Here is a 27,249-nt window from a genome sequence, read left to right as displayed (position 1 = left end):
ATCTGTTTTGCAAAAACTCCTGTACTTTGCGATGCTCATCTACTCTACCTCATCTATAACCTATTCACAGGGTCTGCTGACAGTTTGCTTGCAAGATGTCGGACCAAAGTGACAGCCAGAACAAGTCAGAGAAACAGGTTCAGTTGAGTGAGGGCACTAGTCCCTCTAGCAGCTATGATGATGGCAACAGGAGCACTCCAAGCAATCTGCCAAAGGCTGCTACCAGAACAAGGAAGAAGAGAACTTCTGACTCTGAAGATGAAGATTATGTGGCTGTTGAAGATGAAGCCATTTCTAAGAAGAAAGTGCTGAAGAAAGAGTATGGCTCAGCTGCTGCAACTAAGCCAGGTCTGAAGACTAAGATGCCAGCAAGAAGACAGCCCATGTCTAAGCCAAGGAAAGTTGCCACAGGTGAAACTATGAAGTTCACTATTGAGTCTGAAGAAGAGGCAGCTGGAGAAGATAAGAAGAAAAAGAGGGCCAGAACCACTACTACCAGAGTTCTTGGCAAGCCCTCAATGAGGAAAGATTCTGAAGAAGAGGAAGAGGAAGAGGATGCAGCACCAGCGCCCAAAGCTCAAAAGCTCATGGGAGATGCAATTAAGGCAGGGGCTGCTCCATCTAAGCCCAAAACTGCTCCTAAGACTGCTGCTCCAGCTCCAAAGCCAAAACCCAAGAGGAGCACCAGAAACATCCCTGCTGAGGAGAAGAACAAGGCCCCAGTGCCTCAAGCTGCTGAAGAAGAAGATGATGATTCTGTTATTTTGAGGAAGCTGAAGCCCAAGATCCCTTATCACAATGATGCACACCCAGTTGCAGAGAACATGAAAATCAGGAAGGATTCAGGATTGAGGCTACGGAGAGAGTCTGATCCATATGCCACCAGGAGAAGGACTGTTGTGGACTACAGATTCCACACTACGGAACAACAGGACTTCTATGAGACTGTTTTACTTGACAACAAGCCCATAGTGTGTGACATGAGATGGGTTGACTAGGAATTCATCAAGGAGAATGAGGATCACTTCCCTGGTGTTTATGACAGCTTCAAGGCATGTGGAGTTCATAAGTTTGTGGCTCAGAAGTTCACCAAGTGGAATGATGAGCTCATTATGCAATTCTACTCCACTGCACACTTCTATCCAGATGGAAGGATTGTGTGGATGTCTGAGGGTACTAGGTACCAGTCTACAGTTGAAGAATGGGCAAAACTCATAAATGCTCCTGAGGAACATGAGGATGACTTGGATGTCTATGCCAAGAAGAAGAAAGACCACAACTCTATGGCAAATATGTACAAAGAGATCCCTGATGATGCTTTGGACACACATAAGTTTGGATCTGTACACTATTTGTTGTCTGGTCTGCCTACAATCAATTGGATTCTGAGGCACACACTTCTTCCCAAGTCAGGTGATCACAAGATGATCAGAGGACATGCTATCAATTTGCTGCACATATTTGATGTCCCACAAAAGTTCAAGGTTATGAGTCTGATTGTGGAAACAATCAAGAGGACTGCAGCAGATCAGAAGAGAAGTTGTGGATATGCCCCACACATCCAGGAGCTCATCAACTCAAAGATGGGCAAAGGCAAGTACATCTTGGACAAGGAGCATCTACCCATCTATCCTGAATTTGAGGACAACACAGTTGTCATGACTGAGAATGAACCATCATCTGTGCAAGCACAAGAGAAGAAAGCCAAAGCTAAAGCTGAGAAGGCTGCAAAGATGCCAACTGTGGAAGAGTCATCTCAGGTCTTCTTGAAGAGCAAGCAAGACCAGCTTGGATATCTGATCCAATCTACTCTGAGGATTGAGCAGGGCCTGGCCACCCTGACCAAGAACCAGGAGAGCTTGGAAAGGATTGTTGAGACAAAATTCTATGACCTTGATGTCAAGATCACAGAGATCCAAACTGCAGTTGAGAAACTTCAGGAGGAAGCAGAGGAGAAGAAGGGCAAGTCTACCACAAATGCATTTGCTAGAGTGCCCAGAGGACAGAGATCTGCTGTAGTGCCAGTGACAGACACTAGAGCTACAGCATCAGCACCAGCACCTACAGCTCCAGTTCCAGCTCCAGCAGCTACTCCACCAGCTCTAGCCACTTCATCAGAAGCTTTCGTCCTTGGCGTTCTCACAACACCACCTCCCGAAGATCAAGCCTGAGAGTCATTTAGCACTATGCATTTTCGAACTTTTTGGTAACTTGTTGCCAAAGGGGGAGAAAAGTGTATAGATCATAGGCTTCGAGAGAGAGAGTGTTGGTTTTTATCTCTCTTTGCACTCTTTTTGGTTGGTTTGAAACTTTAATGTGTGCATGTGTGATACTACTTTATGTCCTTGTGAGATACTTATTTGGTCAGGTGTTTGATCATGTGCTACCCTTAATGCTTATTGGTTAATGCTATCTTTCATACCCTATTATGATCATTCACTTTGCTTGGTGATGAGTGCATGCTTTTAATCTCTATCATTTTGAGCGCTCCACCAAGATGTATGTGACATGGAAGAGTAACCCATGATCCTAATCGATTGTGCATTTGCATTCAAAAGCAAATCTTAAATAATGGACAAATTTAGGGGGAGCTCTTGCTTATCACATACTTCTCAAAGCGACGATGTTTTTCAATCTTATTTATCATTTGTCGAAGCTTTGATCTATATGTTGTCATCAATTACCAAAAAGGGGAGATTGAAAGTGCAACTATCCCTGGGTGGTTTTGGTAATTCCTAACAACATATAGCTCATTGAGCTAATGTTATTCCAAGATAAATATTTCAGGAAAGCTCAATGTTTGGCATGGCATGGATTAGAAAGTGGACCCTTCAAAATGCTAAGGACAAAGGATTGGCTCAAGCTCAAAGCACAAGACTCTACATTTTCTATTTTAGTGATCCAAGATCACATTGAGTCTATAGGAAAAGCCAATACTATTAAGAAGGGATGAGGTGTTGCTTAATGAGGATCTTGCTCAAAATGCTTAGTGATATGCTCCAAAACCCTCCACTACTTTCTCATATCCACATATGTCCTAAACCAAAAAGTCCAACTCGGCCCCATCGATTCTTTCCATCCGGAGCCACCGAGTTCACTTGACATAGCCACTGCCTGAAACCCTAGTCAATTCGGTCTTACCGATAGGGATCTCGGTCTCACCGAGATGGGATTGCAAACTCTCTGTTTCCCTTCGTAACGTTTCGGTCAAACCGAGATGAGCGATCGGTCCCACCGAGATTGCAATGCAAACTCTTTGTTTCCCCTTCGTAACGTTTCGGTCCAACCGAGATGAGTGAATCGGTCCCACCGAGTTTGCCTGACCAACTCTCTGTTTGGCTATTACCAAAATCGGTCTCACCGAGTTTGTGTAATCGGTCTCACCGAGATTACGTTATGCCCTAACCCTAATGACATCGGTCCCACCGAGTTGACATGTTGGTCCCACCGAGAATCCTAACGTTCACATTTTAAACTAAATCGGTTCGACCGAGTTTAATGATTCGGTCCCACCGAGTTTGGTGATTTGTGTGTAATGGTTAGATTTTGTGTGGAGGCTATATATACCCCTCCACGCACTCTTCATTCGTGGAGAGAGCCATCAGAACATGCCTACACTTCCAATACATATTTTCTGAGGGAGAACCACCTACACTTGTGTTGAGGTCAAGATATCCCATTCCAACCACATAAATCTTGATCTCTAGCCTTCCCCAAGTTGCTTTCCACTCAAATCTTCTTTCTACCAAATCCAATCCTATTAGAGAGAGTTGAGTGTTGGAAAGACTATCATTTGAAGCACAGGAGCAAGGAGTTCATCATCAACACACCATTTGATACTTCTTGAAGAATGGTGTCTCCTAGATTGGCTAGGTGTCACTTGGGAGCCTCCGTCAAGATTGTGGAGTTGAACCAAGGAGTTTGTAAGGGCAAGGAGATCGCCTACTTCGTGAAGATCTACCCTAGTGAGGTAAGTCCTTCATGGGCGACGGCCATGGTGGGATAGACAAGGTTGCTACTTCGTGGACCCCTCGTGGGTGGAGCCCTCCGTGGACTCGCGCAACCGTTACCCTTCGTGGGTTGAAGTCTCAATCAACGTGTATGTACGATAGCACCACCTATCGGAACCACGGATAAAAAATCTCCGTGTCAACATTGCGTTTGCTCCCTTAAACTCATCCCTTTACCTTCATATGCAATTGTTTTACATTCCGCTGCTATACTCTTAGAATTGCATGTGTAGGTTGATTGCTTGACTTGTGCTAAGTTGCTAAAATCTGCCAAGAACTAAAATTGGGAAAAGGCTAGATTTTTATTTGGTCAAGTAGTCTAATCACCCCCCCCCCCTCTAGACATACTTCCGATCCTACAGAAGGCGCACTGGCTCCGCTAGGAGGAGGGCGACGACGAGAGGACGATGCGCTACGAGCAGATGTTGCAACGCGACGCGGAGGCGCTCCGGCTTGAGGAGGAGGAGGAGCGTGCGCGGCTAGCCGCAATGCCGCCGCCCCAGCAGACGCCGGAGGAGGCTGCCCTGGCAGCGTACCAGGCGGCGTTCGGGTGGGCTGCCCTGCTCCCGTCTTCATCGACCTCACCGGCGATGACGGCGTCGATGTCAAGGGCAAGGGCAAGGCTGCGGGCGCAGACTTTTTTATGTTTTATTTAATGTTTAATTAGGTTTAAGTGGAATTTGGCCGGTGGTTGACCGGCCACTTATGTTTAATTATGTTTATTTCTATGAGCTGTTTTTTTCCACACCGCCACATTTGGGTCTGCCTCCCGTTGGGCGGTCAAGCCGACCCATTTGTAAATGTGGATGCGCACGTCCGCCTGACCGATCCAAACGGAAGAAAAGCGGACAAAGTGTGCGTCCGTTTGGGTCGCCCCGTTGGAGTTGCTCTTAATTTCTTAGTGCCTCGTTGTGTCGCTGGTACGCCATAGATCCATGTCGTCGGGCCTGATTAAAAATCTAGTAACTTTTGCTTAAGAAAAAGAATTGAAAATGATAAGTACCTGATGTCAGATACAAAGCGCATGGCAAATCGAACGTTTTGATGGCAATTTTAGTGCCGCAAGGATGACAGGTTAGTTGACATACACGACAATTTTTTGTCAAAAAATAAACTGAAGCACGAGGTTGCCTTACTTTACCTACTAAAGTTGCCATCGAAAATGTTCGATTTGCTATGCACTTGTATCTAGCGTTATCACGTTGCAAAAGAAATCAGTTGCTGTTTCTACCTACATCGACGCTAAAGACAGAGCTAGCAGCTGGCGATCCATCTGATTTAAATCTTGTTCGAAAATAATTGTTAGCTCGTCCTCGTACATGCATTTGCCTAGTATATAGAGTATTACACTGCACGGGCGTGGTAAATTGGCGAGTACGTACGTGTGGCCGGGATTTTTTTTAGAACATCAGTATAGACGCAAACACTCGTACGTATGCGCATACACTCACCGATGAGAAAATTACATCTACAGTAACTGAACTTGTCTCTAGGGTTCAGTTTGGTCACTGTATTCACGAAACATGATGTTACGGTCACTGGACTCGCTGAACCGGGTCAGCGTACGGTAACTCGTACCGTTTCGGCTCGTATTTTGCACACGTGGACGTATTTGACCCAAAAACGGTTTGACCATCGTGCAGTTTTGCATATTTCCCCCTGCCCATTCGGGAACACATGAACATATGTGTTGATGACATCTTTTGCATTGTCATGGCAATCTATCATCTACAAACACAGGAACATATGTCTTGATGACATCAATCTATCGTCTAGAAAGTAGAAACACAGGAATATACGTGTTTTTGGCATTTTTGCATTGCCATGGCAATCTAAGATCTAGAAACACAGGTTTCTGCGGATTGATCCATCACAAGGAGGTGCGAAATTCACAAAGCGAATTGCACGAGAACATCAACATTAGCATTTGCAGCAAACTATAGTGAAGAATAGGATGGCAATTGCCATTATCAACAGAGCAGCTTTACACTCAGTTGAGAAGAAAAGTGTATAACATGTTCATAGTATGATTGCACACATTACTAATTTACTATTGAGTCTAAGATCACAAGCCAATCTAGTTTTTTTTACACGCCAACACACGAAGCAATAGATACTGTGCCGTATATATGAAACAGAATTGCCAGTGCACAATTGCAAACAAGAACACAAACCCAGAATGTTCAACAAAGAAGATTGGAGTACCATCACACCAAGCCAGACTGCACAATCAACCAATGCGGACATAGGTGGGCAAGATGGGTCCAGCAGCGCTGAAGCCTGCGGCCACGAGGCCGTTGCCGGCCGCCTCCTGCTCGGTGAGGAAGAGGTCGTCGGTGGACCTGAGCGCGGCGTGCGCTCCCGCGAGGGCGAGCCCGATCATGACCGAACCGACGACGTTCCATCCGACGTCGGTGAAGAGCATGGCGATGACGGTGACCCCGGAGAGCAGGGCGAGGACGGTGCCGTCGTCGAACTCGGTGCCGAAGACCCGGAGCGGCTGGGCGCCCTCGGCGCGGCGCGAGAAGTAGAGGAAGAACCAGGCGGCGCAGAGCGCGAGGAGCGCGAAGAGGGTGCCCGGGTGCCAGAGGAGCGAGGCGGCGACGACGGCGAGGACGGCGAGCGCGTAGTTGGCGCGGAAGTAGGCCGTGTTGCGGCGCATCCGGGAGACGGCCTCGCCGACGTTGGGCGGCTTGGAGAAGGCGGGGGAGCGGAAGACCTCCCCCCAGGGGCGGCGCGCGGCGATGAGCGCCTGGCCCTGCTCCCGGAACCGCGTGACGAGCTCGGCCGCCTTGGCGAGCGAGGAGGGCGGCGCCGTGGGGTCCTGGATCGGGGCCGGGGCGGAGGCCGAGCCGTCCCGAATGGGCAGGGGGAAATATGCAAAACTGCACGATGGTGAAACCGTTTTTGGGTCAAATACGTTCACTTGTGCAAAATACGAGCCGAAACGGTACGAGTTACCGTACGCTGACCCGGTTCAGCGAGTCCAGTGACCGTAACATCATGTTTCGTGAATACAGTGACCAAACTGAACCCTAGAGACAAGTTCAGTTATTGTAGATGTAATTTTCTCCTCACCGATATGAACGCACACGCACACACTATCCTATGAGCACCTCCGAGAGACCGAACCGGCATGTCATCTTGAATTTTCCGAAGTCACCGCAGACGCCTCGTCGTCGACGCGAACGTCTTCTCCCACTGAAAATATATCGCGGAAAATCTTGAAATAAATTCAGAAATAATGCGAGCACCAGGACTTGAACCTTGATGAATTGAGTGTACCACTGTCTCTCTAACCATCCGTGTAGCCGGGATTAGGCTCAAACCGATCGACGTGTGGTAGTTTCCGTCCGCGTACGTGCACTCGTAGAAAATAGATTTCTTTCAACAGCCCATGGCCCGCCGCCACGTTGGAGTACAGGCTTGGGGCAATAAATAAACTAGGTGCCGTTATGCCTCGGCCTTTAACAGCCCGGCCGCTGTCGAAAGTTCTTACCGTCTCCTAAAATATTCTTCCAAAAAAGACTAAGGCTGGTCATAGTGAAGAGTAAGTTAGACTAGTAACATGCATATGTTAATAGTCTATGTTACTATCTTCATAATAAATAGTAATATATGGATGATAACATGCAAGCCTTGATTAATTAAGATATAGACTTATTTTATCTCGGGGTGTGTTATGTTATAGTAACATATTATGTTACCACAAGCATCTCTTTCCTCATTAACTCCATTCACATAAGCAATTTTTTATTGAGATATGCTATGTTACAGCTAAGTTACTCCATTATGACTAGACCAAACAAGGAAGTCATGGCTGCAAAAAAGAATGAATGGGTGAATTATGAGGTTGACATCTACGGCAGCATGGGTAGTCCGCGATTCCTTGCCGGCCACTTATATCTGTCTGGTAAAATAATGCAATCGGAACAGTAGGTTCAATTCAAAATTAAACGGCCGCGTAGTGCCGGAGTCTTTGCAGAATTTGCACCACCCAACAAAGGCACGCATGCATGCATGCATCGAATCCCCTGACGTGTCCTGTCATAGATGCGCGCCACGTACGTATACATAGGAGAAAGAAAGAGTATGTGCGCGTGTCAGAATGGTGTTGCATGCAGCACCAGCTGCACCTGGGTAGCCGCATGCAGGCCGATCCACATACATGTCGAATATTGTATGGTTGGAGAGGCGCCATGGATTATGCTCCCACAAGCAGCCGCTCGATCTATCGTCGCAATCCATGGAGGCCTGGACTAACGTACGGGCCATACCGATTACCCAGTTACCGACTCGATCTATCCATGTCTCCACGTACTGCAAGCGAACGAGAGGTCATGGATTACTTTATGACACAATACGATCGCAGAAATTAAGGTGCTCGCTACGTAGGGTAGGGTACGTGCATGGCGCTCACTGGTTGCCGGCCATGCAAGGTGGAGAAGTGAAAGTGATGCACGTACGCGACGTCACATCTCTTTCCGCGCGTGTAGCTAGCTAGCAGAGTAGGAGCTGACCAGGACGGAATAACTGCCTCGCCGACCACTCCCGAGTTCCGACGCGTGCTGCTGCGTCCGGCTCTTGCCCGGACCGAGGGTAATGCAACGGCCAACCCAATGACCACACCTTCGAAACTTCTGGTTCCGCTACGTGTGCGCACCCGCACTGGCCGGTGGCTTCCCAACGCACGTCAAGGTCTACATGCGTGGCATGCACGAGCACCCGTCGTTGCCAAACCTAGCTTCTCCGTGCTGGTTAAGGATACAGGGTATAACAGTCATAGATCGTGTTGTGTGAGGTCAATTTGGCTCCCGGGCTCAGCTGCACCCGCTCCGATGAAAAAATCAAAACAAATGCTAGAAAATTTTTAAAAAATCTATTTTTTTGTGTGGTAGATAATTTGATGCGTGAGATTCGCTGCAAATTTCAACGCGTTTGGACATTTGAGCATCTCTCTGCAAAAAAGACAAAATCGGGGTATGTAAAAAAGTTCATTGTTCACGAACTGGTTTGACCCGATTTGTCTTTTTTGCCAAAAGCTGCTCAGTTATCCAAATGAGTTGAAATTTAAAGCAGACCTCACGCATCAAATTATCTATCACACAAAAAAATTAGATTTTTTTTGAATTTTTCTAGTATTTGTTTTGAATTTTTTTTTTTAGCGGGAGCATCTGAGCCCGTGCTCAGATGCAGATTTTCGCGCGTTCTGTTGCTTCACTTGTGAGAGAGCAGGCGGGGATAGGATGATTTCTGATTGCATACGTGAATCTCTTGAGATCACGCTACATCGAGATTGGGCTGGGCCAGACTTATCCTGTTTTGACACGTACGGGGCATGCTTTGAACGAAAAGGACTAACACGATCTACCTCTTTCGAAACATATCAACAAGATTCTTGCAATAATTGCGGCATCAACGAAATGCTTCACCCATATGTTCGGATTGCATTTCAGGTCGAATCCTAGAAGCACATGCACTAAGCTTAGCCCATTCCTCCTTTATAAGAAAGAAAAGAAAAGCTAGGCCGATCCTCTCTATTATTTGTTCCACAATCAACCAATGGAAAACAATGAAAGAAAAGAAAAGCTAGGCCGATCCTCTCTATTATTTGTTCCACAATCAACCAATGGAAAACAATGTTCTGATCAAGTGATCATAGATGAAGAGAGAACGGACACATACACCCACATGGGTTTTATCTCGCTACTAGGTTCCCAAAAGCTGTCACCGAAGAATAAGTATCACACTATAATCTCGAACTTTACAGTCATATGAAAACAAACCTGTAATTGAATGGTTAAAAATAGTCTAATTCCGGCTCACTAGGGATCAAGCCTTTAGCTTTGACAACCCGTGTTTCAAGAAAGTTGCATGTGAACATACAAATAGTTTATCTAAAGTTGCAGAAAAAAACTTTTACGTAGAAGTTCAAGTTTCTGCAGAAAAAAACTTTTACGTAGTGTAGACTAACCGCAAGTAATTGAGCTTATGTATAGTGCGTGTACGGAGCCATCCAGCTCAATGGTGAAATGGTAGCTTCCCAGAAAATACATCTACAGTTATACCCTGCCAAAAACAGAACATACAATCATATATGCGTTTCTCTAAGAACATCTATGGCCGGGCACACCAAACTCGTTTCAAACGTCCGGGCGGGTGTATCAATCACCGACCGGTCACAAAAAAACAACCCACTCGGGAATCTCAAACCGGCTTTAAACGCCCGGCCTGTCCGGTGCCCCTCAGATCCAATCCAAATGTAGGGCAGATGTGGGGTGGCCCGGTCACGTCGGAGCTGACAGACCCAGCCCACCACCGACCCCACGGATGTCCCACAGAAAATCCAAATTTGGCTCCTCGCTCGGAACCCTAACTCACTCACTCTCCTCTCTCGCTCTGTCCTCTCCTCTCCCATCTCTTATTCTGATCCAATCCAGCGCATTGTCGAGCTCCGGCAGCCACTCCGGGTCCTACGTCGACGTCGACAAGGAGTTGGCCCTCAGCGTTGCCTTGGAGCGGTCCAAGGTGGACACCGGGGGAAGCTCCGAATCTGCAGCGTCGCCAGGGATAGCGCAGTGTGCTCCATCCCCGCGATGTCCCCTTCTCCTGCGGCCGCTGCTCCATGCGGGCAACAGTGGGTGCTAGTGCCCACGACGCTCGCCTGCACGCGCACTCCGGAATCGGAGGCATGCGCCGCCCGTCGTGAGAGGCAGCATGCAAGGGAGAGGGGCGTGGTGCAGCAGTCTGTGTGTCCATGTCGCGGGATGCCGGTGGAGCCCAGCGAGGATGAGTAGCTCCTCGCTTGGATCTACCGCCGGTCGCTCACGACGGCGAAGACAGACGCTCGCCGCCTACGGCGGGAGAACGCGAAGGATCTCCGGCCTGCCATAGCGCAGTTGGAGCACGAGGCGAAGGATCCAACGATGAAGGCGGCTCGGCTCGCCAAGTTGAAGCGGCAGTAGGACAGGGTCGTCCGCTGGATGAAGGGGCTGATCGTTCTCTCCGACTCCGACTCCGACGACGGCAGCGACCACAGCTCCACCTCCTCCTCCTCCGAACAAGATCCTCCACCAGTCGCAGACACCTACAGGCACGCTGGCGACCGGAAGGGGAATGGCCCAGCGAGGAAGTGGTGTAGACGCTCCTCCTATGTTTACTATCTTTTTTTAGTTGTTGAACTTAAGAAATTATCCTGCGATGAACTTCGATGATCTTTTGGATGATGTACAGTTTGATTATGCGCATTTGGTTGTCCCTTTGATGCCGATTTCGTTTTGCGTTGTTTGATCATGCACAGTAGCTCTTACATTGCATGCGTTGTATAGAGACAGGGTGCTGGATATGAGGTAGGCAGATATGGAGAGAAAAATCTGAGGTGTGACCAGTTGCAGACATTTTAGGGATCGGATTTGTCCACAGCCGTAGATGCTCTAAGAACTCTATACAATTATGCGAGTATAGGGACACATGCAGCCCGATTGGAAGATCCATGATGATACACTGAATGGAAGGAGATCAACTACATATGCAGCTGCGGAGACAAAGGTCCGTACGCATGATTAGAATGAAACCATCCACAGCCGGTGGGCGAAAATTAAGCTAGATTGTACTTCCTCTGTTTCTTTTATATAAGGTATATTTATTTTTTCAAAAGTCAGACGAGTGCATGTTTAACCGTGTTTTTAGAAAAGTATGTCAATATCCACAATATGGGATTTATATCATTTGAGTCAGCATGAAAAGTAGTTTCATATTTTATCTATTAGATATTACAGATGTTGTTATTTTATTCTGTAATCTTGGTCAAACATTCAGAGTATTCTGGAACGGAGGGAGTACACGGGTAGTTTGTCTGGCCCGCTCTGCTTTCTTCAACAATAGGAAAAGAGCGCCACGATATAAAAATCAGCAGGCCGAGCATCAACCACCGAGAGAGGCAGGTGACGGCCGGGCACCGTAGCTGTTCCGGTCGAATCCAAAGGACAAGGTGTGGCCAGAGTTAAAAACAAAAGACCGGCCAAGTAGCCCCCGCCGGTGCCAGCTGTCGCGGCCGGCCGGCGCCACGCACCGCGTCCCACCATGCACACGTCGCGCGCGGCGGCCTGGACGTGTCTCCGCGGGCGCTGTTCTGACCCCGTTCGTTCGTTCGTTCGTTTGATCTTGGAAATTAGCGCAGCACCAATTGGTTTACGCGCCCGCGTGCATGTGGCCAGGGAGCCTGCAGCAGCACACGGCTGTAATAAAGCCCCCGTAATTAACTTTGCGAGGATTAATTTAGCCATTAACCGACGCAGGTACCAAGGGCAGCAGCTTGTCGATCATCATCTTTGGACATCCAGCCGTTCACAGTAAAACAAACAAAACGAAGGTCGAAGACAGGAAGTGAAAGCGAGCGAGAAACGGACGGGCAGGGAAAAAGACGGCCACCTTTCGACCGCCCCTCGCGTTGCCTCCCCTGGGCGACGCCAGGGGCCCCTCAACCGTAGCGCCGCAGGCCACCCCTCGCGCCACCTCCTGCCGCCGCTGCCGCCGGCGTGGCCGCGGCGGCGGCGGGCCCGGCGTCGAAGGCACCAGGGCGGGCGGAGGCTGCTGGATCCCATTTGAGGCAGCAGGGGCGGCACCTCGTGGTAGTCCGAGGGCAGCGGCTAGGGCGGCGACCCTATGCCGCGCGGCGGTGACCGCAGTTCCATGGCCCACGGAACGGCGGCCCTGAGATGGACGGCGGCGGTGGCAGCGCCCCATCCGGCGGGGTTGGCTGATCTGTGTGGAGATAGTGACGGCAGTGGCTGCGGATCCAACCCCCGGTCAGATTCGCCGCGGGGTGGCCTTGCGCCGACCGGCGGCGCGTGGAGGGACCGGTGAGAAGATGACGGATCTCCGCCGGAGTACCGACGGCGGCGTACGTCTTCGTGGCGAGGCTTCGCTCGGTTTCAGCCAGTCGAGAGAGATCGGGACGACGTGGCTTCCGCTGAAAATCGCGCCTGACTGCGGTCTTGGCGGACGATGGCGGCGACTCGGACGTCGTTCCTTTCTCGAGGCATCGTCGTTGCAGGTCACGTCAACCTGATCCGGATGTTCCGGGGGAAACCCTAGATCTGGGTCTACCGGATCGGGCGATGACGGCGCTTTCGGTGTCGTTCTCCCTCCTGGGGGCATCGTTTTGGAGCAAGTGCTGGCTGGAGGGGACAAGAGGAAGAGCGGTGTTTCATCTTGCCTATTTATGGCGGCGGATCTTGGTGGCGTGGCACAGTGGAGACTCGGCGCCCGATGCGCGAAGATGGACTCGCGCAGGATGGTGACATTGTCTAGTGTCGTGGTGGCGTCGACAGCAGTTAGACCGGGCAAGGTAGATGCAACAGTAAAACACTGAGGATGAATTGGTGGCAGGTGGCTGCGGCGGTCTCATACCCGGCAGGCGTCCTGGTTGAGTAGTGCGCCGGACTGATGGGTGCCCCATACCCGGCAGGCGTCCTGGTTGGGACCTCTATGAGTGTTCTACATGGCCGGATAAAAGCTCCAAATCGTAATGTCGCGGCATACATAATCAGAAAATAGGATTCGTGAGAGCGTTTTCTTTAGCTGTTCCTTAAGAAAGCTATCGACTTAACCGCTTAAACATCTATTTTTATTTTAAGATAGAGTTCGATCCTCAACTATTTCTCGCGATATCTTCTTACGAAGTTTTGTTAGGGCATCTATAACTGCAAAAATCCGCTTTTTGATCACCCACGCATCTAACCAGCTCGCGTGGTTCACCGGTTCCATCGAATACTCTCATTTGTTGAAGCGGAGCTAGCTGCTGCCCTACTTCATCCAAGGGCTAGGTGTGGGTGTGACTGTAGATTTGACCCGGAGCCAATGCCAGTCTTTTTTGCGATCAGGTCTTAGATGTTAGGTTTGGCTGCGAGGTCTGTTTGGTATTAGGCCCAGACTATCAGCATCCCTTCATCGATTGGATAGGAGTAGCGACAGTTTATTGCCTAGACGGTGGCTTCAATCTTACTGTTGTATGACTTTGTAAGGTTTTGTGTGAATAATTAATAAAATGGCTACATGCATCGTCCAAATGCAGAGGCCGGGGTTCCTCCTCCATTTCTTAAAAAATAAAAATAAAAACCTTTCGACCGCACCGCAGTAGAAACAGCGATCAGATCAGGGCATCTTATCGCGGCGGAACCGGCCGGACCACGACGCGCTCGTGTCGTGCGATGCCTCGCATACACCGGACGAACGAGAGCGATGGCGCGGTGGCGCGATTATCGCCGGCTCCACTCCATGATCCCTTCCTTCCCGCGGACTCAGCAAACATACATGGGCTGTGTCGAACGTTCAGAGGTCGGCCGGGTTTCAAGCAAAGCGGAGGCGAACCGTCGCTGCCCGCTGGTGGTGGGTCACGTCGATCAGGTCATGCTCGTGCCAGCTTGACCATCACCTGCCTCGCTCTGAGCGTTCGGAGATAAGTTCCCTTTTCTTCTGGGACCGTCCTTTCAGTGTGCCGCAACCGGTTTAATGAAAGCAACATCTTAAAAATGTGATGGGTCCAGGCACAAATGGTGGGCGGCTGCACGCAGGAATCGGGTCGACATTGCCAAATTCCAGTGGAACTGGCACATGCGCGGTGTGCTTCTGAAAATATCAGGCGTGTAAAAAAGTGCTCCTCCTGTATGACACTTTTTGTCAAGAAGAGAAACTTACGAATCAGTCCGGTTCACACGGAAACAACCATATGTTCCGATTCATTGATCTAGAAATCATTCGAATATAGTACTTCTTTCACATGACTAGCAAGATACGTACTGGTTTGTAATGCAAGAAATTGACCAGAATTTTGACACTAAAATTAGTATTCAAAGCAAGCTGTCATGCGCCCTATTTTACCTGCCTTGAATCGCAGACCGATTCCGGTGTGCTGCCTTACGCCCACAACCCGAGTTTAATTAACTCGGCCAGACTCCAGGTTCTTAACGCCCAGAAGTTACCAAACTGCCCCTCCTCTCTCCCTCCCGGGCCTATAAATCGAGGCCAACCGGCTCCCATCTCAGTTTACCGAAACCGGCAGGGCAGCGAACCACCGGAGCTCAACTGACATACCTAAGCCATCGCCCCCTCCTGAGTCCCAACTGCTCCACCTGACCTCCCTCCTCTAATCTCTCATCATGTCGACGGCAGCTGCATCCCGGCCCAGTGGCCCCGTCCTTCTGAGCCCCTTTCCCAACTACCAATCCGCCTCGCTCTCCCGTCTCAAGCTCTCCGCCGCCGGCTCGCCGGTCAAGTCCGTCAGCGTCTCGTCTCGCCCCTCCTCCCCCACCGCCGCCCCCAAGATCCGTCGCTCGTGCATGTGCTCCCCGACGAACCACCCGGGCTCGTTCCGCTGCAGCCTCCACAAGGAGCGCAAGCAGGAGGCCCCGGCCGCCGGCAGCATCAGCAGGCCCGTCTCCCCGCCTTCGCCGCCGTCCAAGGGCACGGCGAGCCCGTTCGCGCAGCTCGTCCCCAGCGGCAGCGGCTGCGCTAAACGCTCGTACAGCGGGCTGGCGCAGCGCGTCCCCATTGGGAGCGGGCACTGGGCACGCAAGGCGCTCGTGCCGTCCCCCGCGGCGCAGCAGCTGCAGCACCGGAAGCGAGTGGTGGAGCGGTTCCACGCCGGGCCCAGCCGGCTCTCCGCCGCCTCCATGGTCGGCCGCGGCAACCAGTAAAAAAACAACTTCGTCGACATGCCATAGCAGCAAAGATACGTACATACTGCACAAAAACTGTACATAGGAAAGAAGTTCCCCGAATAATCCCATTCGCTGTATGCAGAAGATCGGTGGGGATCAGGCCGCCGGACATGCCATAGGAGCGAGATACGTATATACTGAACATACTGTACATAGGAAAGAAGTTCCCCGAATAATCCCGTTCGCTGTATAGAAGGAAGATCGGTGGGGATCAGTTGGAGTTTTAAGACCCAATTCGATTCCGGGCTGGTCAATTAGCTAGCCAGTAGATACTGTACATACAGTGAGCCTCATCTTCCTCACTGCTCCGCTGCACATAGAGTGAGTTCGTCGTCTCTGCTCCACTTGTAATATAGAGTGAGCTCTCGTCCTCTCTGCCCGTTGTGTATAGCCTTGATTTTGGTTCTGGATATACATCAATACATCATGAGTGAGAAATTGGAGACACGCATACATGCATCTGATCTGTTGACGGGAGGATTATCCATCCATGGATCATGGATGATTTGCCGCAACAACTTTGTGCTTCTGTTTCTGTTTCTGGAGTGTGGAAGTGTCTCGCCCCTGTTTCGGTCTTGGATAAGCTCCGGAAAGGATCAGTGGCGTCTCGCCGTCGCTTGCGCCCGTCACGCGGCACCCGTGCGTGCCCCCAGCCGGCCAGATCAGGCCAGCAACTTGCAGCGCGGCGGAAATCCTCCGATTCCGACGAGATATCTGTGGAGTTTCATGACGCGCGCAGCTGATGGACCGAGGATTTTTCTTCTTCTTTCCCTACTTGTGAAGTAAAATATTGTTTTGATCAGGCCAGCAATTTGCAGCACACGAGAGAAATCCCCCGATTCTGAAGAAATTTCTGTCGGAGTTTCACGGCGCGCTCAACTGATGAGCTGAGGATTTTTCTTCGTCCTGCTCGTGATATTTTAAGTACTGTATAGTATTATTAACTGTGGTATTTTACTGTTATTTCAGAGCAGTGGTACTATTTTATTGTTGGCTTGAGGGACGACGTAGCGGTTGGGATTCCCCCTCCGAGTCTTAAATTAAGCAAGAAGATGGTGCTGAAAATTCGGTGGCACTTCTCTTTTTTTAGAAACCTCATGCGAGGGCAGTTGGTTCCTACATTTCATTACACTGAGAAAAAAAGAGTTGGTCCAGTTTATAAGAAAAATCAGATAGAAAACCTAACATTCTCGATTAATTAGGTAAAACCAAATGAAAAAAAGGCACTAGAGCTTGGGGTAGGGACGGGACAAATGCGGCATCAAGGAACAACGTCAGGGCCAGACACCGGAGTGCCTAGGTCCAAAGCACTTGGGCGTGGCTCAATCTTAACGCCACTCGCCGAAGAGAAACCGTCCTATATCGAATGCCTCTTCTTTCTCAGCCTCAAAGCATTATGTACTAACATTATCATCTGGAAAACATCCAACTTTGACTTCCCCGCGATGCCCGCCAAAGTGCTCAATGACTAGGTCACTTGCGGTGAGAGCGGCTTCTTATGCATGTCCAGGTATGCTTACATCATTTGCTTAGGGACCTTCGCTCCGCTGACCTTCGATAGCTCACCAAATGCCCCCAACAGCCTATGCTCCACGCGCTTGGACGTTGGGATGTTGCACGTCTTGTTCTTCTTTTCTAGACGCCCGCTCTGTCGCCCGTCATCCTTCTCTCCGTGCGAAGGCGCCGGGGTCCCAATCAGAGGTTATGGGAGGAGACAAGTAACCTTGCTGAGAAAATCCTCCAGAGTTAATAGCCTTGTTTTAGCCCGTGTCACCTTCACAACAACATTGCACACCTCAACCAGAGGCTCAACCAGAATGTTGGACACGTTTGAACCAAGTGGCTCCTCTGGACTAGGCATCGGACGTGCAAGGGACTGCACAACAGAAGACTAGGAGCAACCGCCGGGGTAGGGCGACCAAAACGTAGCCACCGAGCAAATCGGATCAACGGATTCTTCATTCCCTACCAACGAAGCACCATGGGTCAACCACAACGGTGATTTATCAAGTTTGTTGTTTTAATCTTCTTCAAGGACCGGCCGCAGCCAAATTCGATTCAACTAAAGTAGCAAAAACAGACACCCGCCATCCACCTTTATGCAAAACTAGTTGCATGTCTGTCGGTGGAACCGGTCTCATGTGCGTCGACATGTAAGGTTGGTCCGGGCCGCCTCTTCCCACAATACCGCCGAATCAAAATAAGACGTTGGTGGTAAGCAATATGGCTATCACCGCCCACAACTCTTTGTGTTCTACTCGTGCATATCTACGCATAGATCTGGCTCAGATGCCACTGTTGGGAAACGTTGCATGGAAAACGAAAAAAAATTACGCACACGCAAGATCAATCAAGGAGATACATGGCAACGAGAGGGGAGAGTGTGTCTATGTACCCTCGTAGACCGTAAGCGGAAGCGTTTAGTAAGGCGGTTGATGTAGTCGAACTTCTTCGCGCTCCAACCGATCAAGTACCGAACGTACGGCACCTCCGCGTTCAGCACACGTTCAGCTCGATGACGTCCTCCGCCTTCTTGATCCAGCAAGACAGTGAGGTAGTGGATGAGTTCCGGCAGCACGACGGTGTGGTGACGGTGATGGTGAAACTATCTTCGCAGGGCTTCGCGCCTAAGCACTACGAAAATATGACCGGGGGTGTAAACGGCGGAGGGGGCGCCACACACGGCTAAGCAATTGTCGTGGTTGTGCTAGGCGCCCCCTCCCACATATATATAGGTGGGGGGGGGGAGAGGCCAAGGGCCGCCCCAAGTAGGACCGAATCCTACTTGGGCTCCTGCCCTAGGCCGCCCCCTCCCGCCCCTTCATTCTTTTGGCGCCAAGGGGAAGGAAGGAGGAGGTGGTGCCCCCACTTTCCTTTCTCCCACAAGGAGGGGAAGGCAGGAGGACGTGGCACACACTCCTTTCCTTCTTATAGGGCCGGCGGCCATGGAGAGGGCGCGCCAACCCCCTTGTGGGCTGGTATGTGCCTCTCCTTGGCCCATTAGGCCCATAGACCTCTCGGGCCTCCCGGAACCCCTTTCGGTGATCCGATGATTACCCGATGCACTCCGAAACACTTCTGGTGTCCGAATACCATCGTCCTATATATCAATCTTTACCTCTCGACCATTTCGAGACTCCTCTCTATGCCCGTGATCTCATCCGGGACTCCAAACAACATTCGGTCACCAAATCATATAACTCATATAACACTATCGTCAACGAACGTTAAGCGTGCGGACCCTACGGGTTCGAGAACTATGTAGCCATGACCGAGACACCTCTCTGGTCAATAACCATTAGCGGAACCTGGATGCCCATATTGGTTCCTACATATTCTACGAAGATCTTTATCGGTCGAATCGTTATGACAACATACGTAATTCCCTTTGTCCATCGGTATGTTACTTGCCCGAGATTCGATCGTCGGTATCTCCATACCTAGTTCAATCTCGTTACCGGCAAGTCTCTTTACTCGTTCTGTAGTACATCATCTTGTGACTAACTCATTAGTCATTTGCTTGCAAGGCTTCTTATGATGTGTATTACCGAGAGGTCCTAGAGATACCTCTCCGATATTCGGACTGACAAATCCTAATCTCGATCTATGCCAACTCAACAAACACCTTCGGAGATACCTGTAGAGCATATTTATGATCACCCAGTTACGTTGTGACGTTTGATAGCACATAAGGCATTCCTCCGGTATTCGGTAGTTGCATAATCTCATAGTCGAAGGAATATGTATTTGACATGAAGAAAGCAATAGCAATAAACTGAACTATCATTATGCTAAGCTAACAGATGGGTCTTGTCCATCACATCATTATCCTAATGATGTGATCCCATTATTAAATGACAACACATGTCTATGGTTAGAAACCTGAACCATCTTTGATCAACGAGCTAGTCTAGTAGAGGTTTACTAGGGACACTGTCGTGGAATTGTCACGGCAGTTGTCCTCAAGCTAGGACTTAGTCGCGGAGCCATCGCAGCTAGGAAGCTTGAAGGGGTTAAGCGGGACAAGGAACACGAGGGTTTATACTGGTTCGGCCCCTTACGGTGAAGGTAAAAGCCTACGTCCAGTTGAGGTCGTATTGATTAGGGTTTCGATGACCAGGGAGCTTAACTGCTATGCCTGGCTCTCGATGAGATCTTTCTTGTCTCTAAACTGCTGCCGGGTCGTCCCTTTATATAGGGAGGCTGACGCCCAACAGCTCTCAGAGTCCCGGCCGGCTCATACAAGTGTCCGGCTCGGACTCTCATCTATTCTTGCCTTACACTACAAGTTTTACTATAATGATGATTGTAACTACGGGCCTTAAGCCATATCCGGGTCTTAAGCCCATCTTTGGCCCACCGTCTTCAAGCTTGGCGTCGGGCTTCTGGCGATGACCATTATGAGTAACCCGGCCCCTCCTGGCGGGTGACTCTAAGGTCTATGTCCTCAACATTAGGCCCCAGATTGATTTGAGCCGGCTCATGTCAATCTTCAATCCTTTCGACAGAAAATCTCCGGCTTACAATTGTGGGAAGGCCATAACCCGGCGTGACGTCATCCTCTGGACTCCGGGTAATCCACTGTGACGTCATCTTCCATTAAGTCCGTTTTTTACTCCGCCAGATCCGCAACGGATCTTATCTTTACTGCCATCCCGAAAATCGAGGCGTTTTGTGGGGAGATAACCACGCCGTGGTCTCCTCGTTTCTCGCGCCCACTTATGAGCTCGCCCTTATAAATAGGCCGGCCTGACGGGCCTTTCAGCCACTCTTCTCTTCTTCATCTTCTTCCTCGCGCCACTGCTCCCCTGCTCGAGCTCTGCTGCTGCCGCCGCCGCGGGTCTTCTCGTCGTCACCAGCTCCGGCCGCTGCATCACCCTGATCTGACCAGAAAAACGCGACGACCTCCGCGACTCACCAACCCCTATAAGTTCTTACTGCCCCGTAGAACAGATCCGCAGTAGGTTCATCCTGTTCTTCCGTGTTCCTCGCCGCCGCCCGCGACCTCTTGGTAGTTTCCCTTTTGACTGCCTCCTTCTGATCTTAGGATAGTATAGAAACAGTGCGGCGGCCGTTTAGTATTCATTTCAAATGCAAGTAGACCTCCTTTTACTGCATAAAAACCGCGTTCGAGCTCAAGAACTTCCCTCGCGTCTGTTTTTTAGGTCTAGAAATTTTTCTTTCAGTCGACCATTTTGATCCGAAATTTTTACTGCGGTCTGTGAAACTTGTTTTCACCATACTTAGTAAAAAACTGCACTTGTTGAATCATGGCGGTTTAAATTTCCGGTTTAAAGAAGCCACGCGCTATAGAATCTTCCGGCTTAAAGAAAACCATGCGCTATAGAATTTTCCGGCTTAAAGAAAACCATGTGCCATAGAATTTTCCGGCTCATCTGTGTTAAGGCCGTAGACAATCGAATTACCCTCAATACCTCGTGCGGCTTAAATAACCCGGTGCACTTAGATATACATCATTAGTCCCCTTCATAAGCCGCCACCTTACCATTGAACTGTAAACTTCCTCCGGCTTATAATTAAACCAGACGTTTCCTTTTATCATAGGCTGCCGACTTTCACCATGCCTCCCAAAGCTCCCATCACTTGCAATTGGATGAGGTCCAATGTCACCGACGAGACACTAGCGGACTTTGTGAAATCAGGCCACCTGCCCAAGAAGGACGTCATGTCCTACCGTGCCCCCGACCCACCAGAGGAGAGACCACAGCCAAGGGACGGGGAGGTGGTCATTTTTGCGGATCACATGAGCCGGGGCTTCGCACCGCCCGGCTCAAAGGTTTTTAGAGACGTGCTGAATTTCTTCGACCTGCGGCCTCAAGACATAGGACCCAACTCAGTGTCCAATATCTGCAACTTCCAAGTGTTTTGCGAGGTCTACCTTGGAGAGGAGCCCAGCCTGCTGCTCTTCAGAGAGCTCTTCTACCTGAACCGTCAGAATGAGTGCGCCAATGGGCCAAGTTTGGAGCTTGGTGGCATCTCCATTTAGCGGCGGAGGGACTGCCTTTTCCCTTACGCAGAGCCGCCAAGCCACCCCAAAGACTGGAATTTGACGTGGTTCTATTGCCAAGACACGTCACCGGCTGATGAGAGCCCGCTGCCCGGCTTTCGCCCTTCACGTCTGGAGCCGACTCACCCATTGTCTGACAAGTTAACTCAGGCAGAACGCCAACCTCTACTCCCCACCATCAACAAGATCAAGGCTCTCCTAGGCAATGGTCTCAACGGAATCGATCTGGTCCGGGTCTGGATCTCCTGGCGGGTGATCCCATTGAGCCGCCGCCCCGGCTTAATGTGCGAGTACACGGGCCGAAAGGATGACCCCCAGAGACACAGCCGCAATGATCTTCCTGAAGATGTTGTAGAGGATATGACCAAGGCTCTCTTGAACGAGAGCCTGGCAGACTGCGGGAGGACCGGGTTAGCCCCCTTCTGCAAGACCAATCCAGCCCCAGCAGTAAGCCTCTGATCTGAACATTTTATCTTCTTCTGTAGATAACCATCATCTCAATCTTTAAGAAATCATCCTTGTATTTTCCAGGCTGATGACAAGTTCTGGAAGGTCAAATATGACCACGAGGCGGCCAAGAAGGCCAGGAAGGCGAAGAAAGCCGCCAAGAGAACCGCCCTCGCAAGAAAGGAAGCAGGCCTACTGCTTCAGAGCTGATGCAACTAAGCGACAGCTCCGAGTCAGAGGTAACCCCTGAGCCTGTAAGCCCTTGTTGTATTTGTTGTTTATTTCTGTCCGTCTTACCAATACTTGTTCATCAATAGGACGACACCGGAGCAAGTAACCCGGTGGTTGAAGAGGTAACGATACTTTCCTCCGACTCGGAGCCCTTGCCAAGGCTAAAAATCCGAAGGGTAACCCGGAAAGTAAGCTTTTCACATCCTTTAGCTTATGAAGACCCTCAATTTATTTTGAAGCGACAGGTTCATGAGAGCCGGCGGGACACCCGGGCCGACAGAAACACTGACCTCTCCTCCGGGTTACCTGACGCATCGAGGAAACACCGGACCGAGGTGATCTCAAAATTGTACCCTTTTCATCTTTTGGCGGGTGTTATACGCCAACCGCTTAATTCTTCTGACTCAAATTATCAGGAGACTTCCCCTTCTTCCGGCGACTCTACGCGGTCGAATCTGCCGGCTTTCAAGACCGTGCCCGGGTAATGATAATCATCTCATGTTGTACTTTGTCTTTACTTACACTATTGTGCTTAACCTTTCTGTCTTTCCAGTGCCCAGGCCAAGCTCACCAAGAGGGCGAAGAAGACCAAGTCGGTCGAAGAGCCGGATTTGCCTGAGCCGGAGGTAGCAGGTCAAGAACCGCCAGCTGCCTCTGCTCCCGAGGCCGCTGCTCCAACCAACAAGGCACCCGCAGAAGCTTCTGCTAACCCGGAGGTCTCCGGCTCGGCTCAACCAGCAAATGATCCGGACGTGGTAATCACCCGGACGGAATTTGTTGAGCCGGGGAGACCTACTGCACTAGCCAAGTGCTCTGCCAAGGGGGAATTGCTACAGCCCCGCCGGGTTAATCTGGATCTCACTGACTACGCCAACCTGAGCATCGGAGAGCTCGTCTCCGGCTACGTCAGCCAAGTGCACAAGAGCCGGGATGCAGAGATCGCCATGGTGAACCAGATCCAGCAGAAGTCTGAGGTATTATTCTTCTGTCTTCTTACTTACTGCCTAGTTACCTTTACCATGCTCTAGCCCCCAAGTCTACGACTTATGATAGAATATGTTGTAGACTTAAGTTCCGGGTTAAACACTTGAACCGGCCAATTGTAGATAGAAACATTCAATATGCATTAGCCCCAAGTGCCAAGTGTCTTTGCTTGGAAAACGCTTGGGACTTTTAAATTTGCATAGCAACTGCTCATGCTATAACCCGGAAATTATGCAGGCTGCTGGCAAAAAGTTTGAAGCTGACATCACTGATCTCAAGACCCGTCTGAAGACGCAAGAGACAGAGACCCGGAAAGCAAACGCCAAATTTGTGTCCAGCATTGCTGCACAAGAAAAGCTGAAGACAGAATTTGATGCTGAACGGAAAGCCTGGGCCGAAGAGAAGGCTGCTTTGGTGAACCGGGCCGAACAGGCGGAGAAAGCCCTGTCAGAGAAGACGGCCGAACTCGCCGGCTTAAAGCGCCAAGTGTCCCAGATGGTTGCTGCAATCTTCGGTAAGTCATCCGCCGGCTTTCATCCAGTTTAGAATCTTTATATCTCATAACTCATCCTTGTCGGCGGCTTATCTTATTCTGTTACGCAGGTCCCAGAAGCGCCAACCTCAATCAAAGCGTGGTCACCAAGCTGAAGACCGTGTACACCCTGGTGGAGCAACTCTACACCGGGTCACAGCGCGCCTTGGCTGTGGTGGCCCTATCCAATGAGGTGCCGACTCACCTGGCGGAAGTCCTGCGCCGGCTCGCCGCTCTGCCCCAACGTATGCAAGAACTGCGACGGGCCTCTGCAAGATCCGGAGCCATAGCAGCGCTAAGCCGGGCTAAGGCGTTCCTTCCAGAGCTAGACCCGGTGGACATCGCTCTGGGCTACCCCAGTTTGAAGGAAGATGGCACCGCCTTCGACCAAAAGGACTTTGCAGCTTGCGTGAAGATCGTACGCCCGGTGGCCACTCCAGAGCTAGACCCGGCGGACATCGTTCCGCTGCAGCCTCCACAAGGAGCGCAAGCAGGAGGCCCCGGCCGCCGGCAGCACCAGCAGGCCCGTCTCCGGTTTACCAGTCTTAAGGACGCCGATTGTATTCAGCTAATACTGTAGGTCAAAGCCTTAAGCCGGCAGGGTGTGACCCACCGTGCATACTTGAAATAATCAGAAGAACTTGCTATAACTCAGCAAAACTGAGAGGCTTCCGATTCGAATACGACCAGAGACCCGTCCCAAAGGGGTTATGCTAAGATTCGAATACGATCATATAGCCCCCAGTAGGTGTGGCGATGCCAATCAAGAGGGTACCGACAGCTATGTTCTCTTTGGTTCGAATACGACCCATGTTTGAACAGGAAGCCCCCAAGTGACTTTAAGAATTGTTTAACGACGCTGATTCGAATATGATCCACGTCGGTTCCCAAAGGGGTTAAACTATGATTCAAATATGATCAAAGAAAACTCCTCAATGAGCTCGGCACTTTGCCAATCAAATGGGTATCGACAGCTATGTTCTCTTTGGTTCGAATACGACCTATGTTTGAACAGGAAGCCCCCAAGTGACCTTATTGCCTACGGCTAGATTCGACTGCGATCATAAGCCGGATTCTCCTTCAAGTTATCACGTAATCTTGCAATGAAAACAACACGTGCATATTTGGAGGAGAAAAAAGGACAGAGGTCCTGCTTTTATTGCTTATCATAATATATACATGGCGTAGAGAAATATGTACATTATGAGAGCCGGCGGCTCAAGTGTAATAAGGCCGAAGCTGAGCTATGTTCCACGGCCGACGGGTCTCCTCCTCCGACTTACGTGAATCTTTATGCTCCCGAGCGTCGATAAGGTAGTATGACCCGTTGTGCAAGTTTTTGCTGACCACAAAGGGTCCTTCCCAAGGCGGGGATAGCTTGTGTGTATCCGTCTGATCCTGGATGAGCCGGAGCACCAGGTCACCTTCCTGGAAGACCCGAGATTTAACCCGGCGGCTATGATAGCGGCGCAGGTCTTGTTGGTAAATCGCTGAGCGAGCTGCTGCCACATCACGCTGTTCGTCCAGCAAGTCAAGAGCATCCTGGCGCGCCTGTTCATTATCCGCCTCGACATAAGCCGCCACTTGCGGCGAGTCATGACGGATGTCACTTGGGAGTACTGCTTCTGCCCCATAAACCATGAAGAAAGGAGTGAACCCTATAGATCTGTTAGGAGTAGTGTTGATGCTCCATAACACGGAGGGCAACTCCTCCACCCAACAACCCAGTGTCCGTTGCAAAGGGACCAAAAGCCGGGGCTTGATGCCCTTCAGGATCTCCTGATTAGCTCTCTCAGCTTGACCATTGGATTGAGGATGAGCTACTGATGAGACATCAAGTCTAATATGCTCTCGTTGACAAAACTCCTCCATGGCGCCTTTGGACAGATTGGTACCATTGTCAGTTATAATGCTGTGTGGAAAGTCAAAGCGAAAGATCACCTTTTTCATAAACTGAACTGTCGTGGCTGCATCACACTTGCTAACTGGCTCTGCTTCAACCCACTTGGTAAACTTGTCAACTGCTACCAAGAGGTGGGTCTTCTTATCCTTAGACCTTTTAAAAGGCCCAACCATATCAAGCCCCCAGACCGCAAAGGGCCAAGTAATTGGGATCATCCTCAGCTCCTGAGCTGGCACATGAGCCCGTCGCGAGAACCTTTGGCAACCATCACATTTACTGACCAAGTCCTCCGCATCCGCATGAGCCGTCAGCCAATAAAAGCCATGACGAAAAGCCTTGGCCACAAGAGACTTTGAGCCGGCGTGATGGCCACAATCCCCTTCATGAATCTCGCGCAAGATCTCTTGACCCTCGTCAGGGGAGACACAACGCTGGAACGCTCCCGTAACACTGCGGCGATGCAACTCACCATTGATAACAATCATGGACTTAGACCGCCGGGTTATTTGTCTGGCCAAAGTTTCATCTTCAGGCAAATCTCCCCGGGTCATGTAAGCCAGATACGGCATTGTCCAGTCTGGTATGATGTGGAGAGCCGCCACCAGTCGTGCCTCCGGGTCAGGGACAACAAAGTCTTCCTCTGTAGGCAACTTAATAGAAGGATTATACAGGACATCCAGGAAAGTATTAGGCGGAACCGGCTTTCGCTGAGAGCCCAGCCGGCTTAAAGCGTCAGCCGCCTCGTTCTTCCTGCGATCGATGTGCTCTACTTGGTAACCCTGAAAGTGCCCAGCAATGGCATCAACCTCACGGCGATAAGCCGCCATGAGAGGGTCCTTGGAGTCCCACCTTCCTGATACTTGTTGAGCCACCAAATCTGAGTCGCCGAAGCACCTTACTCGGCTCAAATTCATCTCAGCCGAAGGCCGTGGAGCAAGGCCTCATACTCAGCCGCATTGTTAGTGCAAGGAAACATCAATTGTATCACATAATGGAACTTGTCACCTTTAGGGGAAGCCAACACGACTCCAGCCCCCGAGCCCTCCAACTGCCTGGACCCATCAAAGTGAATAGTCCAGTATGTGTTATCCGGCTTTTGCTCGGGCACTTGTGACTCTGTCCAATCATTGATGAAATCCACAAAGGCCTGAGACTTAACAACAGTGCGTGGCACGTATTTCAGACCATGGGGTCCGAGCTCTATAGCCCACTTAGCCACTCTCCCTGTGGCCTCTCTGTTTTGAATGATATCACCAAGAGGGGCAGAACTGACCACAGTGATGGGATGACCCTGAAAATAATGCTTGAGCTTCCGGCTCGCCATGAACACACCATAGACAAGCTTCTGCCAATGTGGATACCGCTGTGTGGACTCGATGAGCACTTCGCTGACA

The 27,249-nt window shown here is 50.3% G+C and overlaps 2 protein-coding genes and 1 long non-coding RNA gene across 3 annotated transcripts in view; 2 read left to right on the top strand and 1 right to left on the bottom strand.

Annotated features, from left to right (window-relative positions):
- LOC109773981 (uncharacterized) overlaps positions 1-27,249 on the top strand; it is a 293,742-nt gene that overhangs the window by 16,552 nt on the left and 249,941 nt on the right. The gene's annotated exons all lie outside the window — the stretch shown is intronic.
- Positions 6,005-7,015, bottom strand: LOC109755521 (PRA1 family protein E-like). The gene is made up of 2 exons (XM_020314418.1): positions 6,972-7,015; positions 6,005-6,895 (listed from the first exon to the last, which is right to left on the bottom strand). Exons 1-2 carry the CDS (start codon positions 7,013-7,015, stop codon positions 6,241-6,243), a joined length of 699 nt encoding a protein of 232 aa, XP_020170007.1. The 3' UTR covers positions 6,005-6,240.
- Positions 14,887-16,183, top strand: LOC109755532 (uncharacterized). The gene has a single exon (XM_073502537.1). It carries the CDS (start codon positions 15,170-15,172, stop codon positions 15,704-15,706), a length of 537 nt encoding a protein of 178 aa, XP_073358638.1. The 5' UTR covers positions 14,887-15,169; the 3' UTR covers positions 15,707-16,183.

The sequence above is a fragment of the Aegilops tauschii genome, chromosome 6 (assembly GCF_002575655.3).
Source record: "Aegilops tauschii subsp. strangulata cultivar AL8/78 chromosome 6, Aet v6.0, whole genome shotgun sequence".
Taxonomy (NCBI): Eukaryota; Viridiplantae; Streptophyta; class Magnoliopsida; order Poales; family Poaceae; genus Aegilops; species Aegilops tauschii.
The sequence above is the reverse complement of the archived record's forward strand: the minus strand, read 5'-3'. Positions and strand labels throughout refer to the sequence as shown.